General features: G+C 46.9%; 1 protein-coding gene across 1 annotated transcript; it reads right to left on the reverse strand.

Moving 5' to 3' along the window:
- Positions 1-103: 103 nt before the first annotated feature.
- On the reverse strand, positions 104-10,579 carry mastl (microtubule associated serine/threonine kinase-like). The gene is made up of 12 exons (XM_080020073.1): positions 10,340-10,579; positions 10,097-10,234; positions 9,274-9,413; positions 9,071-9,159; positions 8,850-8,956; positions 8,601-8,760; positions 7,868-8,016; positions 5,512-6,600; positions 4,609-4,750; positions 1,580-1,693; positions 1,226-1,327; positions 104-724 (listed from the first exon to the last, which is right to left on the reverse strand). The coding sequence occupies exons 1-12, from the start codon at positions 10,490-10,492 to the stop codon at positions 567-569; spliced, it is 2,541 nt and encodes an 846-aa protein (XP_079876199.1). The 5' UTR covers positions 10,493-10,579; the 3' UTR covers positions 104-566.
- Between the last annotated feature and the right edge of the window lie 1,163 nt (positions 10,580-11,742).

Below are 11,742 nucleotides of genomic sequence, written 5' to 3' on the forward strand. Positions count from 1 at the left end.
TTACAAACACATTTTATTTGTAATAAATTCTTACAATGAGCAACATAAAAATAAGCAGCAAAGACCGTTTTGGGAATCAGTTATGTGAAAACGTAGTGTGGAGGAGAAAACATCAGACGTCAACATCACAAATCATAAAAGCAGCGACGTTAGAATCCAAAGTGCTAATTGCGTTATTAAAAATGAACGATAGTGCATGGACTAAACAGCACTTGCATATAAAATATTGTGATTTAGGAATATATTATTTCTTTTTTACAAGCAGGCTGTTAACCACCGAATAACAGCCATGACCAAAGGAAAAAAACGAAGCATCATTGGTAAAAGAATCATGTCATGCATCGTATTAACACACGTAACTACCTACTGACCACACTCGGGTAAAATAATTTTAAAATTACCGTTTTGACTGTGTATACAACAGAAATACAATTTTAAGACAAAGCTCTCTACCCCTCAGTCTGCTGACGGACTCTAAAATGTCAAAGCTCTCCCAACGTGAGCTGTCAGTAAAAGGAGAAACAAAAAGAAAGAAAAGGTACGGGAGATGGAGGTGGAGGTGGTGTCTAGAGGCTGAAGCCGGACACGGCGAGGTGCTGCGCCTCGTTCCTGGCGTCGAAGTAGGACGTGTCCGTCTCGTCCTCGGGCTGCGGCACGAAGGGCATGGCCTGATTCTGCGCCTCGTCCCAGTCCAGGCCGGCGAACAGGGCGTGGCCCTGCAGCTCTGCACGAGTCAGAGACACAAGCAACGGTTTGAACAGCTTTATTTAGTGGGAGTGGATAAATGAAGGGGAGGAAAGAGGCACCGTGATGGAAATGAACCTGAGATGGCAGGTTTTAAACAAGAAAACACTAACAATTCCTAAAAAATATAGATGACTATTATTATTGTTATTAATAATACTAACAATAATAATAGGCTTCTGTGATATTTTTGTCTAATTATTAATAAGTTATGTTAGTAGTACTCAATTTTCTAATTGTTATGATTATAATCATTAAGTTGGTGTTATTAATTGTCTCAGTTTAAAAAAAATCTCAATGTTATGAGAAATAATACATGTATTTTAATAAAAGTAATAATGCATGTATTATTGTAATAATAATATACATGTATTCATTATTAATGGTAATGATAATAAAAGCTGTGATGTTTTTCTGATTATTAACAACAAGAATTTAAATAATAATAATAATAATGTCCTATATTAAAAGCGCTCCCCACCCTTGAGGCCGGCTCTCTTGCTCATATCCATGGCGAGCAGGATGTCGATGGCGTCCCTGGCTTCCCTGGACAGCTCCTCCTCTCCCTCCGGCCACGGGATATCTGACACAAGTACGGTCCATTTCAACCCAAAGTTAAGGACCTCCAGGAACTTGTCCCAGCACTAATAATCTGTTCATAAGGACTTCAACATGCCAAATAATGTGTGCGCACGCACACACACACACACACACACACACACACACACACACACACACACACACACACACACACACACACACACACACACACACACACACACACACACACACACACACACACACACGGCATGTTGAAAAAGGGAATCAAACCGACCTCTGTTGAGGATGTTCTGGAAGACCAGCTGAGGGGTCTCGTCGTTGAACGGGGGGATGCCGGTGAGGAACTCGAACAGGCACACGCCCAGAGCCCACCAGTCCACCATGAAGTCTGCGAGGAGGCCAGAGACCGTCACCAGTCACAAGAAAAACACACAGTCGACGGGGAAGCCACCTCCCCCGGTTCCCCTCAGGCCGAGCCAAAAGCAGGTGACGGCGATCGAGGCCCATCCACAGGGTGCAAGGCGTGAATTTAAGGGTTCCCCACTCATTCAATGGGTGTTAGAGCTAGGTTATTGGGGACGGCAATGAAGGACGTTGGAAGGTCATCTGAGGGCTCTTAGAGGACGGCTTGGCTATTTCTCAACCCAGGTTCCCGTTGTTTAAAAGTGTTTGTAGCGACGACCTCGCTGGACTCCGCTGCAGGTTCTCACTGTGCTTCCATTCAATCCAATGGGGCAAACGTTCAAGACGTAAAAAAATAAATTAAATAAAACATATTGAATGTCCTTTTTGAAAACAGGAAAGTCACAATATAGTCAGTCCTCGTACGTTATACTGAGGAAGAAAGATACAGAAGAAGTGAGAGACTAGAAACAGAACGCGAGAGACTAGAAACAGGAAGTGAGAGAGTAGAAACAGGAAGTGAGAGAGTAGAAACAGGAAGTGAGAGAGTAGAAACAGGACGTGAGAGTCTAGAAACAGGAAGTGAGAGACTAGAAACAGGAAGTGAGAGAGTAGAAACAGGACGTGAGAGACTAGAAACAGGAAGCGGGAGAGTAGAAACAGGAAGCGAGAGACTAGAAACAGGAAGGGAGAGAGTAGAAACAGGAAGTGAGAGACTCAAAACAGGAAGTGAGAGACTCGAAACAGGAAGTGAGAGACTCGAAACAGGACATCAGAGACTAGAAACAGGAAGTGAGAGACTAGAAACAGGAAGTGAGAGACTACAAACAGGACGTGAGAGACCACAAACAGGAAGTGCAACTACAAACAGGAAGTGAGAGACTACAAACAGGGAGTGAGAGACTAGAAATGGGAAGTTGCACCGCTTCTTTCGGGAAACCTACTGTAGCCAACATTACACCCTGGATGTAAACTTTGGTAATTGCACAAAGTAGTTTGAACTGTGATACTACTGTTGTTCAACACGTTGCAGCAGGGCGGAGCGCTGACCACGACGCCCGGGAGACCCGCGGTCAGAGGTGGAGGATACGCTGCTCATGGACTCGCCTGTCCTGCCCAGACAACCCTCTTACTCCGTGTCCATTCACACTTACACAAGGCACCATGGGCTCCATTGGGGTCCAAGGGGCATCAAGGGGCAAAGGATCAGGCGCGTCATCTTGTGATTATTAAACAGTGATATATAATATCATCTCACGGAGGAAGACTTTGCTTCATTTTGTTCGCCTCCGTTTCTTACTTGGAAAATGAAAAACGCGAAACTAACTCTGAGGGTCGGAGCGGAGGTTTTGTTCTTTTGTGCCTCCTCCAGGCGGCGGTGCGCCCGGCACACGCAGAGTCTTTTAACCCGACGGAGTCGAGGAACTGTCCCGTTCCGTTCCAAAAGGAACCCCTGCGTCCCCGTTGCCGGGACAGCGGGGACGCAGCGTCGCCCCGCTGCCTTCCGTCGCTATGGGACTTCATTGAGACACAAAAACTGGATATTTGTGTGAATACTTCACTGGTAAATAATAAACCCTGCACTCCTGGAAGGGGGAAGGAACCCTGCTCCTACTGCATGAGGGTGGAGCTCTACGGCGGGTGAGGGCGGGCGCCAAGGCAGGTGGTGTTAGAGGAACACGGGGAGAAAACAGATCTCACAACCAGAGCAAATCACTTTTTGTGTTTGTTTTTCCCCCCAAAGAGCTCGCCAATTTAAGAGACAACGTCCCCCTTCTCTTGATTTAAAAGCGTTACGGAAACATGTAATCATTCCCGTGTTCCCCCCGGTGAACGGTGTTAGTTACCGATGACCCTGCTTCCTCATTGCCGAAGCCAAACAGCGAAGATAAAATGGTTGCCCCAATCAAACCCCAGAGGAGGTGGGGAAGGCGGGGGAGGGAGGGCGGGGTTGGGGGGGGGGGAGAGCCAGGCAGCCATTTCCTCCTGTTGGCGGGGGAGTAAACAAGCATGCTTGCCGCCAAAACGGTTATCTCCAAACTCACCACAGCGACCGTCCGCTGAATCTTAAAGAGAAGACCAGTCACAAGGACGATCATGTACCCCGCTCCAAGCCAGGACAAAAGTATTATACATAAAAAATAAGAAAGGCACAATCGAATATTGAATGGATTGTGGTGCAACACCTATAAATCAGTGGTATTCAAACGTTCCTTTCTCCCTCTCTGCACCGCCTCCCAAAGTCCCCGCGAGGGACATTGACAGGTTCCCGTGCCTGTCTTTTTATTTTACATCTATTTATTTTTGTTTGTTTCCTGCGCCTACCAAACAAGTTTTGTTTTATTTTTAATCAGAACAGAATTAAGAGACCGTCCCTCTCCTGTGTCCGAATGAAAACAGGTCGTGAAGCTCATTTCAAATATGAAGAATTTGGATTATTTTCAATGATACTATTCAATTTGGAAACTGTAAACACACATATTTTATGAAATTGAATTAAAAAAATAAAATAAAATAAAATAAAAAATTTTAATTAGTCATGTCAAACTCTGGGTATAATATATAAATAAATAAAAAAAAGGCAGACTCCCCCCCCCCCCCCTCTGCGCCCTACTAGGGGGTCTCGCCCTACAGTTTGAATACCACTGCTGCAAGTAGTTCATCTCCCCAGCGTCAAAGAGCAAAAGAACAAAACCCATTTGTTATTCTGCAATGTCATTTTCCTTTTCCGGGGATCCATTTTCAGGGCATTTTTAAAGCTAGAAACCTACGTAGTCCGCACAAACTCAGTACTTACAAATTCACCTCAAAGTCATACAAAGATATGTGTGCGGATAACGCCGAAGCGCTACCCAGCCCGGGCGCTACCCTAACCCCGGGGTTTTCGTTTGCGGTCCTCACCGTGCGGTTTCCCCACCAGGAGCTCCGGGGCCAGGTAGTCGGGCGTCCCCAGGATGTGGGCCCCCTCCGTGGGCAGAGCCCCCCGGCGGACGCTCTTCGGGGTCCTGAAGGGCGTCTGCGAGGTCATCATGGGCTGCGGGGTCTGAACCCAAACGTAAGAGGAGGTCATTATCAATCACATTGGAGGGGAGGGGAAAAAAAACACAATAAAATGCACTTTAATGCTACAGCATGTTTGCCAATAATATCTCAAAGGATGTTTTGTTCTCCATAGTGATGCACCGATACCTTCTAGAATCGGAATCCTGAGCTCCGGCATTTACAGATACTTAAAACCCTTCCGATCTATTAATTTGGTGAAGAGTGCAGAGTGTGACGACTAAGGGCTCCTCTTATACCGTAACTTCCTCTTTGACTTGAATACTTTACTTTCGTATTTTACAGTTGAAACCAGTCTGCAGCTGAATTCCCACTGAGATCCATTTAAATTCCAGAGAGGTTGTTTTACGCTCCCGGGAGAAGAGCGCGTGGGGTCAGATGTGAACGTAAGACAGAACACCAGAAAAAGGAATGTCCGATGAAGTCGACTGGTCAGATACTTCAGAAAGTCACTAAAGTCACAAAATTCTGCCCAATATAGTGTCATTTGATTACAATATCAAAATCAAATCTGTAAAAATATTTGTTGTTACCTTAATAAAAAAAAGAAAAGGGGAACAATGCTGAAAAGAGGCTTACTCTGATATCAGTATTGGTATCTCTTTCCCCTTTGTGTTCCTGTTTCTACTATTGGTGCTGGTGCCTGCTTGCTTGAAATACAGTTGGTTTGATACTGTGACAAAATCTCCTGATTGTAAGTCGCTTTGGACAAAAACTAAATGACATAAGTTCCCTCACGCCCACCTGGTTCAGGGAGCTGCTGGAGCTGGGTCTGTCCTGAGCGGGTGTGACGGCGGCGGGCAAGGAGCTGTGGGACGCCGCCGTGGACAGCTCCATGGCCTCCACCGAGTAGGCGCTGAGGCGGGAGTGGCAGGAGATGCTGGAGCGGTGGATGGAGCTGCAGTAGCTGCGGAACACCACCGCGTTCCTGGGCTTGAGGAAGGAGGTCGGCGGTGTGACGCCGCAGGGCAGCTCGGGCAGCCGGTCGAGGAAGGAAGCCTTGGACTCCCCTCGTCGCAAGAAGTCGCCCAGTCTGGGCGTCTCCGCGGTGCCGGCGGTTCGGCTTTGGGGGGTGACGACGCTGAAGGCAATGGCTCTGCTGGGTTCCGGATCATCAGATGACGTCATATTCGCGCTCTGGCGGCGGCGGCCCGGCGTCCCTGCAGCGGGGCTGGTGACAACCAGGGACATCTCGTGGATGGAGCCCTCAGAGTCCAGGCTCAGGCTCCTGCAGAGCTCGCTGTCCGCCCTGGAGGCGAAGCTGGAATTGGCCACTTCTTTGGTGCCATTCACAAAGACGTCCTCGCCGGGATCTTCCAGCTCACAGAAGAGATTTTTGGCCACGCCGTCGGAACCGGAGAGTGCCGTGCCCTGCTCGTCAGGCGGCCGGCTACCGTCATCCAGGCGGACGGTGGAAAACACTGCGGTGAGGCAGGTGTGAGGCCGGAGCTCTTTCTCCGGGACCTCGTAGCACCTCCTGTACTCCGCATTCTTCTTTTTAGCGTGGAGCTGCGACACCTCCGGACTTCTGTCTACGTCTGAGAACGTCCTCTTTGCGGAGGATGGAACCGCGCTCTGGCAGGTGCCCATCACCGGGCAACACACGTTCTCTTGGGGCAGAGTGAAGGGGTCCGCTTTCGGCTCCGTCGACATTTCCCCCGGCACGGCATCACAGCGCCGGCCTGTTTCCTCTGGAGAAAAGTTAAACTTATCCAACAACCCAAGATCGCAGCCCGACTCAGGAATTAGCGACTCAGAGTTCACCGCATGCCGCCCTCCAGCAGAGGTTGAATCCCCGCTCCTTTCCTTTTCTGGAATAGGTTCATTCTCTTTCTAAAGGAAACAAACAAACAGGAACTATTAATCCAACATACCATCAATTGCGAGTTGGCCTCACATGGGTGACATGAAATAATTAATCACAATAAACATAAACAATTTTACACATTATCAATCATTATCCTATTATCAATATATAATTATACATTGTACATCCATGTTTCCAGACTTGAGTCATTAAGTTAAGCTGGGGCCACATTAAAAGATTTTTTTTTTGTTTTCACAATCATGAACGACGATGAAAATATTGAGCGGCACATATTTAACTCTTCTGTGCATACGCATAACAACTGCTGTCGTTGAGGAGCACCAATAAAGCTCGCAGCTAACTTGCAGCGCTGACATTCTACACTAGTTAGACCCTCATGAGTCAACACTATCCCAGAAGTCGCTCCTCCGTTTCACAAGCCCGCACTCGTCCACTTGCCGCCTTCTCTGGCTTTGCCATCGTGCAGGCGCACAATCTCATCGGTTGTTGTAGATTGCCGTTGGGATTTGAGGCTATAGCTGCTTTCACACATGTACTGCAACCCTGAAATTATCTGGACATTATCCGGAGGAGGTGTATGTGTGAACCCAAATGTCCGAGTCAGTGCGACCGGGCATTACCCGGATTCCACCCAGCCAGCACCCTCGTACAAAGTCTGGGTAATGTCCGATTGAGCGGTATGTGGGAACAGAGCAGATGATTGTCTGGCTCATTCGCAGCGAGCGAGTGGGCATGTCGCATATTGATGACGTCTTCATCATGCGTCAGTTATTTACCTTTGTGCGGATACCTGCGGGCACAGAGCGTAGCTGCTTTGTATTCCTTTCTGCTTTTCTTTATATCCCTTCACACTCTTTCGTTTATATTACGTCCAAATACATGGAGTAGCAACGCCAAAATAGATAAGTCGGGAGCCTCGTCCACCATCTTGGATGTGCTCAAACTCTCCAGCGTCATTGCATCACATCCTGCACGCTCTTCCCGGGCCCCGCCCCTCATCTAAAGCAAACATGTTTGATTGAATCGTGACCCCGGCCGATTGGGATCGTAGAGACTTCTATACAAGAGATCCCAGGCACGCACATGCACACACACGACTCCGCCCAATCTCAAAATTAAATTGTTGCCAAACCGGGCTTGGAAAATCCCATCATGTGGCCCAATCTTTAGACAAACAAAGCCGTATGTGGATCACAGTTTGATGACCTCCTAATTTAGTCTAGTTTAAATATAAAATGGAATGACTGCTGAGCCCTGACTGTGAGCACCCACCTCCTCGTTCTCCCACATTGGACTGCCTCCGCCCTCAGAGTCGGTGGTGCTGACCGCACTCATGGTCTCAAACCTCTTGCGGGTCTTCAGCAGCGAGGGAGTCAGATTCTTGGCCAGAGCCCAAGCGCTGAACACGCCACTGCTCGGTGCTGCGGGAAGCAACGGAAGTCAGCCTCAACATCTAGTGTATTCCTCATAATAACAGAATGTATTAGTATCTATTATGATGCTCTGTAGATCAGTTTTGAGGATATGTTCTTGCCATATTTTCCCCCCTCTTTGTGCAATGCTACTATACTATAATACTAACATGTTACAATTTATCTGTACTTGTATTACATAAACTTTGATAAGTCAATACATTAGGATAAAATGATTACATTTTATCAGTATTGTTGACATTTTATTACACAGCTTAAAGTCTCTCTCTCTCTCTCTCTCTCTCTCTCTCGTAAAATAACTAAATAATTAAAAAAGGTGTTAGCTTGGCCAGAGAAAATATTGGTGGGGCCCGCAGAACACTAAAGAGTATCAGGATATTCATCTATTTAAAAAACGAGTTGGACAGTTCTATATTGTTGAAGCTTCACAACAAAGGAAAAAAAAAAAAAATCTGAAGCCCGTTTTTCTTTTTTAATGTACAACCAGTCGGTCTGACAGGACGGGACGGGCTAAGAAGCCAAACATACAGGAAAAGCGGGTGTGTGTGTGTACTGGGTGTGGTGTGACATACCCAGCTTCGGTGGACAACGAACGGGTGCAAACTGCCGCTCTTTCTTCTTCGCCAAAGGAGAGCAAAGAGAGCTCATCCTCTGCTCCACTTTGCCACAGGACATGGGAGTGCACACCGCCGACGCACTGCAGTGACGCCTGCCTTCAACTCCGGGCGTATTCTGTGTTCACCAACGGAGTTATAAACATAAAGAGTGTGCTGCGGCAAGACAAAACAAAAACACACCTTTCATTTTGAACAACCACTTACAAATCCTAGAGAGCTGATTAAGGAGAGGATTTGGCCCGGTGTACGGAAGTAGTCTTTTTTCGGCTTGGACAGGGAGGGGGTCGTCAGGATGTCAACGAGACTCAGCTCTGACAAAGGGAATCACAAAACAACCAACATGACAAATGACCAACATCTGTTTTCACGATTAACATTGGTTTTTAGCATTATTTATAAATGCGACCGTCGTCTGGTTTTCATACCTCTATCAAGTTTGACTTTAGAAAGACCAAAGTCTGTTAGTTTGATGTGACCTTCATTAGATATCAGCATGTTGTCTGGTTTCAAGTCCCTAAAAATAACAATTTCACACAAATTTTAGGTGGCAAAACACTGAAACGTGAAATGAATTAGTTACACATTAAATGACACCCCAAAAGAGCTTATTGAAAGTAAGTAGGCTCACCTGTGGATTATTCCATGGCAATGCAGGTAGCCTAGAGCAAGTGCAACCTCCAAAATGTATTTCACGGCCATATCCTGGTCAAAATATCCATAGATGTGAAGGAGAGATTTCACATCTCCGCCGATAAGATATTCCATTACCTGTGCGTAAGAAAATATGAATGTTGCAAGAGGTTACTCAGTTACAAATCAACAAAGTAGAACATTTCAGAGCATTTTGTTTCATTTTACGAGACGTGGCAAAAAAGAAAAAGAAAAAAAAAAGTAAAGAAAGAGAAAAATGCATTTAAAAGGTGCAGTGTGTACAATTTAGTGGCATCCAGTGGTGTGGTTGCAGATTGCAACCGACTGAACACCCCTCCCCGAGGGCCAGTGTTTGGTCTGTCCGTTCTGGGCTACTGTACAAGAAACATGGCGGTGCAACATGGCGGCCTCCGTGAAGCGTACCCGCTCCCTGTGTCGATCAAAACATCTCATTCTAAGGTAACGACAACGCAACCATTCTTATTTTCATGGGATTATACACTTAACATACTTATTAATATTATATTACATTTCTTCCAAGTCGGTTCCCTAAATTCTACAAACTGCACCTTTCATTATGCACTTAATGATGCTCAATACTACATTGTTTTGTTTTTTTTATATTTCTACTCTATTTTGTATTTCACTGAAACTAGACTATTTTTCTTGGCCTCTTTAATATCTCAATTTTTTACTTTGTCAGGATGTATTTTGTTAATTTGGCGCATGTACCCTCACTCCACTTCACCTGCTGATGACCATCTAATATTTGCATTTTGAACATATATCCCCAGTGTTACCAGGTAGATCTTGGTTGCAGTTTGCAGAGAGTAGTACAGGTGCACCACGAAGGGGCTCTTGCTCATCGCCAGCGCGTCCCTCTCCGCCTTCATCTGGCCCGTCATGTTTTTGTCCACCACGTCCGCTTTCTTCATCACCTTCAACGACAAGAACAGAAGCAATACAGGCCGCGTGTGAGACGGCGCCCTCGGCTCAAACGTCAGCCGCCTTCGGGGTCAGGCCGGCCGCGTAGCCCCCCTCACCTTGACGGCGTACAGCCGGGCGTTGCACTTCTTCCTCGCGAGGTAAACCTTCCCGAAGGCACCGCGACTGATCGGCTTCAACACGACGAAGTCCTCGATGGACGGAGGCTTCGGGACACCGAACGCCTTCGCGTGCTTTTCATTCGCATCCATATTACGAAATTATTATTATGATTATGATTAATAATAATAATCATAATAATAATAACTATAAGCATAGGCGACGCGCTGACACGGTAAACATTCGAACGCTGGCGCCGCTGACTCGAGGGTTTGTTTTGAAATTTTGAATTCCGCTCTCCTGCAGCGGGGTCCGCTGGTGTGTGCTTAGGCAGGCGAGTAGATGCCGGTGAGATAGGACGGCAAAGCCGAGTTGAACTGCAGCGATACGAGCGAGCCGCGTTCGGTGACCGGGCTGCATTGCATTAAGCGCAAATCGGAGCGTTGAACACAATTGGGAAAAGCCGTCCTTTTATTTTTTTTGATTTTGCATTTGCAGATCTTCGCTCAGGCCGTGTACAGGGTAGCATATGTATGTGGGAAGTGCCGATTTGTTTTATTATTGTAACTGAGATGCAAAGTGAACCAAATGTATTGAATGTTCTTTTATTTTCTAAATTGCTTACAATTTAGTGATTTTTACATATATATGAATGTATTAAAACAAGAACCCTTGATTTTTTTTTCTCCCGAGATATGACTGCCAAAATGGGCAGTCACCAGTCTGGGCAACACCAGGTACCCCAGGAGAGAGGGGAGCAGCCGGTCCGATAGTTTTACAGCTTGTCCGTCCTCTGGTGGAACAGCCAGTAGATCAGCAGGTCCGGCGATGGACCAGCCGGTCTGTCTTTGGAACAGCTGGTCCATCCTCTGGTGGAACAGCCTGTCCGCCGGTGGAACAGCATAACTTGTCCATTCACTGGTGGAACAGCCAGCAGATCTGCTGGTGGAACAGCTGGTCCAACACAGCCGGTCCAATCACCGGTAGATCTGCCGGTAGATCCACCTGTGGATGAACTGGCTTTGTCCACAGGTGGAACAGCTGGTCCGTCCATTGGTGGAACAGCCGCTCTATCCTCTGGTGCAACAGCCAGTAGATCTTGTGCTAATAGGCCAAGTGGTGCAGGCAGAAGGCCCTAGTGGCAATAGGGCCCTGTGGTGGAGGTAGACTACACCTTCAGGCAGAAGGCCTTTGTGGTAATACGCCCTGTGGTGCAGGTAGACTACGCCTTCAGGCAGAAGGCCCTTGTGGTAATACGCCCTGTGGTGGAAGTAGACTACACCTTCAGGCAGAAGGCCCTTGTGGTAATAGGCCCAGCGGTGCAGGTAGACTACACCTTCATGCAAAAGCCCTAGTGGTAATAGGTATGTGACAAATAAAACTCTTGAATCATGAAACCAAC

The sequence above is a fragment of the Zeus faber genome (assembly GCF_960531495.2).
Source record: "Zeus faber genome assembly, chromosome: 19".
Taxonomy (NCBI): domain Eukaryota; kingdom Metazoa; phylum Chordata; class Actinopteri; order Zeiformes; family Zeidae; genus Zeus; species Zeus faber.

What these genes read in the sequence shown, in the direction of transcription:
- mastl (XM_080020073.1), bottom strand. Translation starts at nt 10,492, where the DNA reads ATGGATGCGAATGAAAAGCACGCGAAGGCGTTCGGTGTCCCGAAGCCT. An exon ending in CCAGCAGCTCCCTGAACCAG is followed by an intron (nt 4,751 to 5,511) that starts GTGGGCGTGAGG and finishes GTTTGGGTTCAG; the next exon opens with ACCCCGCAGCCCATGATGAC. An exon ending in CAAGAGAGCCGGCCTCAAGG is followed by an intron (nt 725 to 1,225) that starts GTGGGGAGCGCT and finishes TGACTCGTGCAG; the next exon opens with AGCTGCAGGGCCACGCCCTG.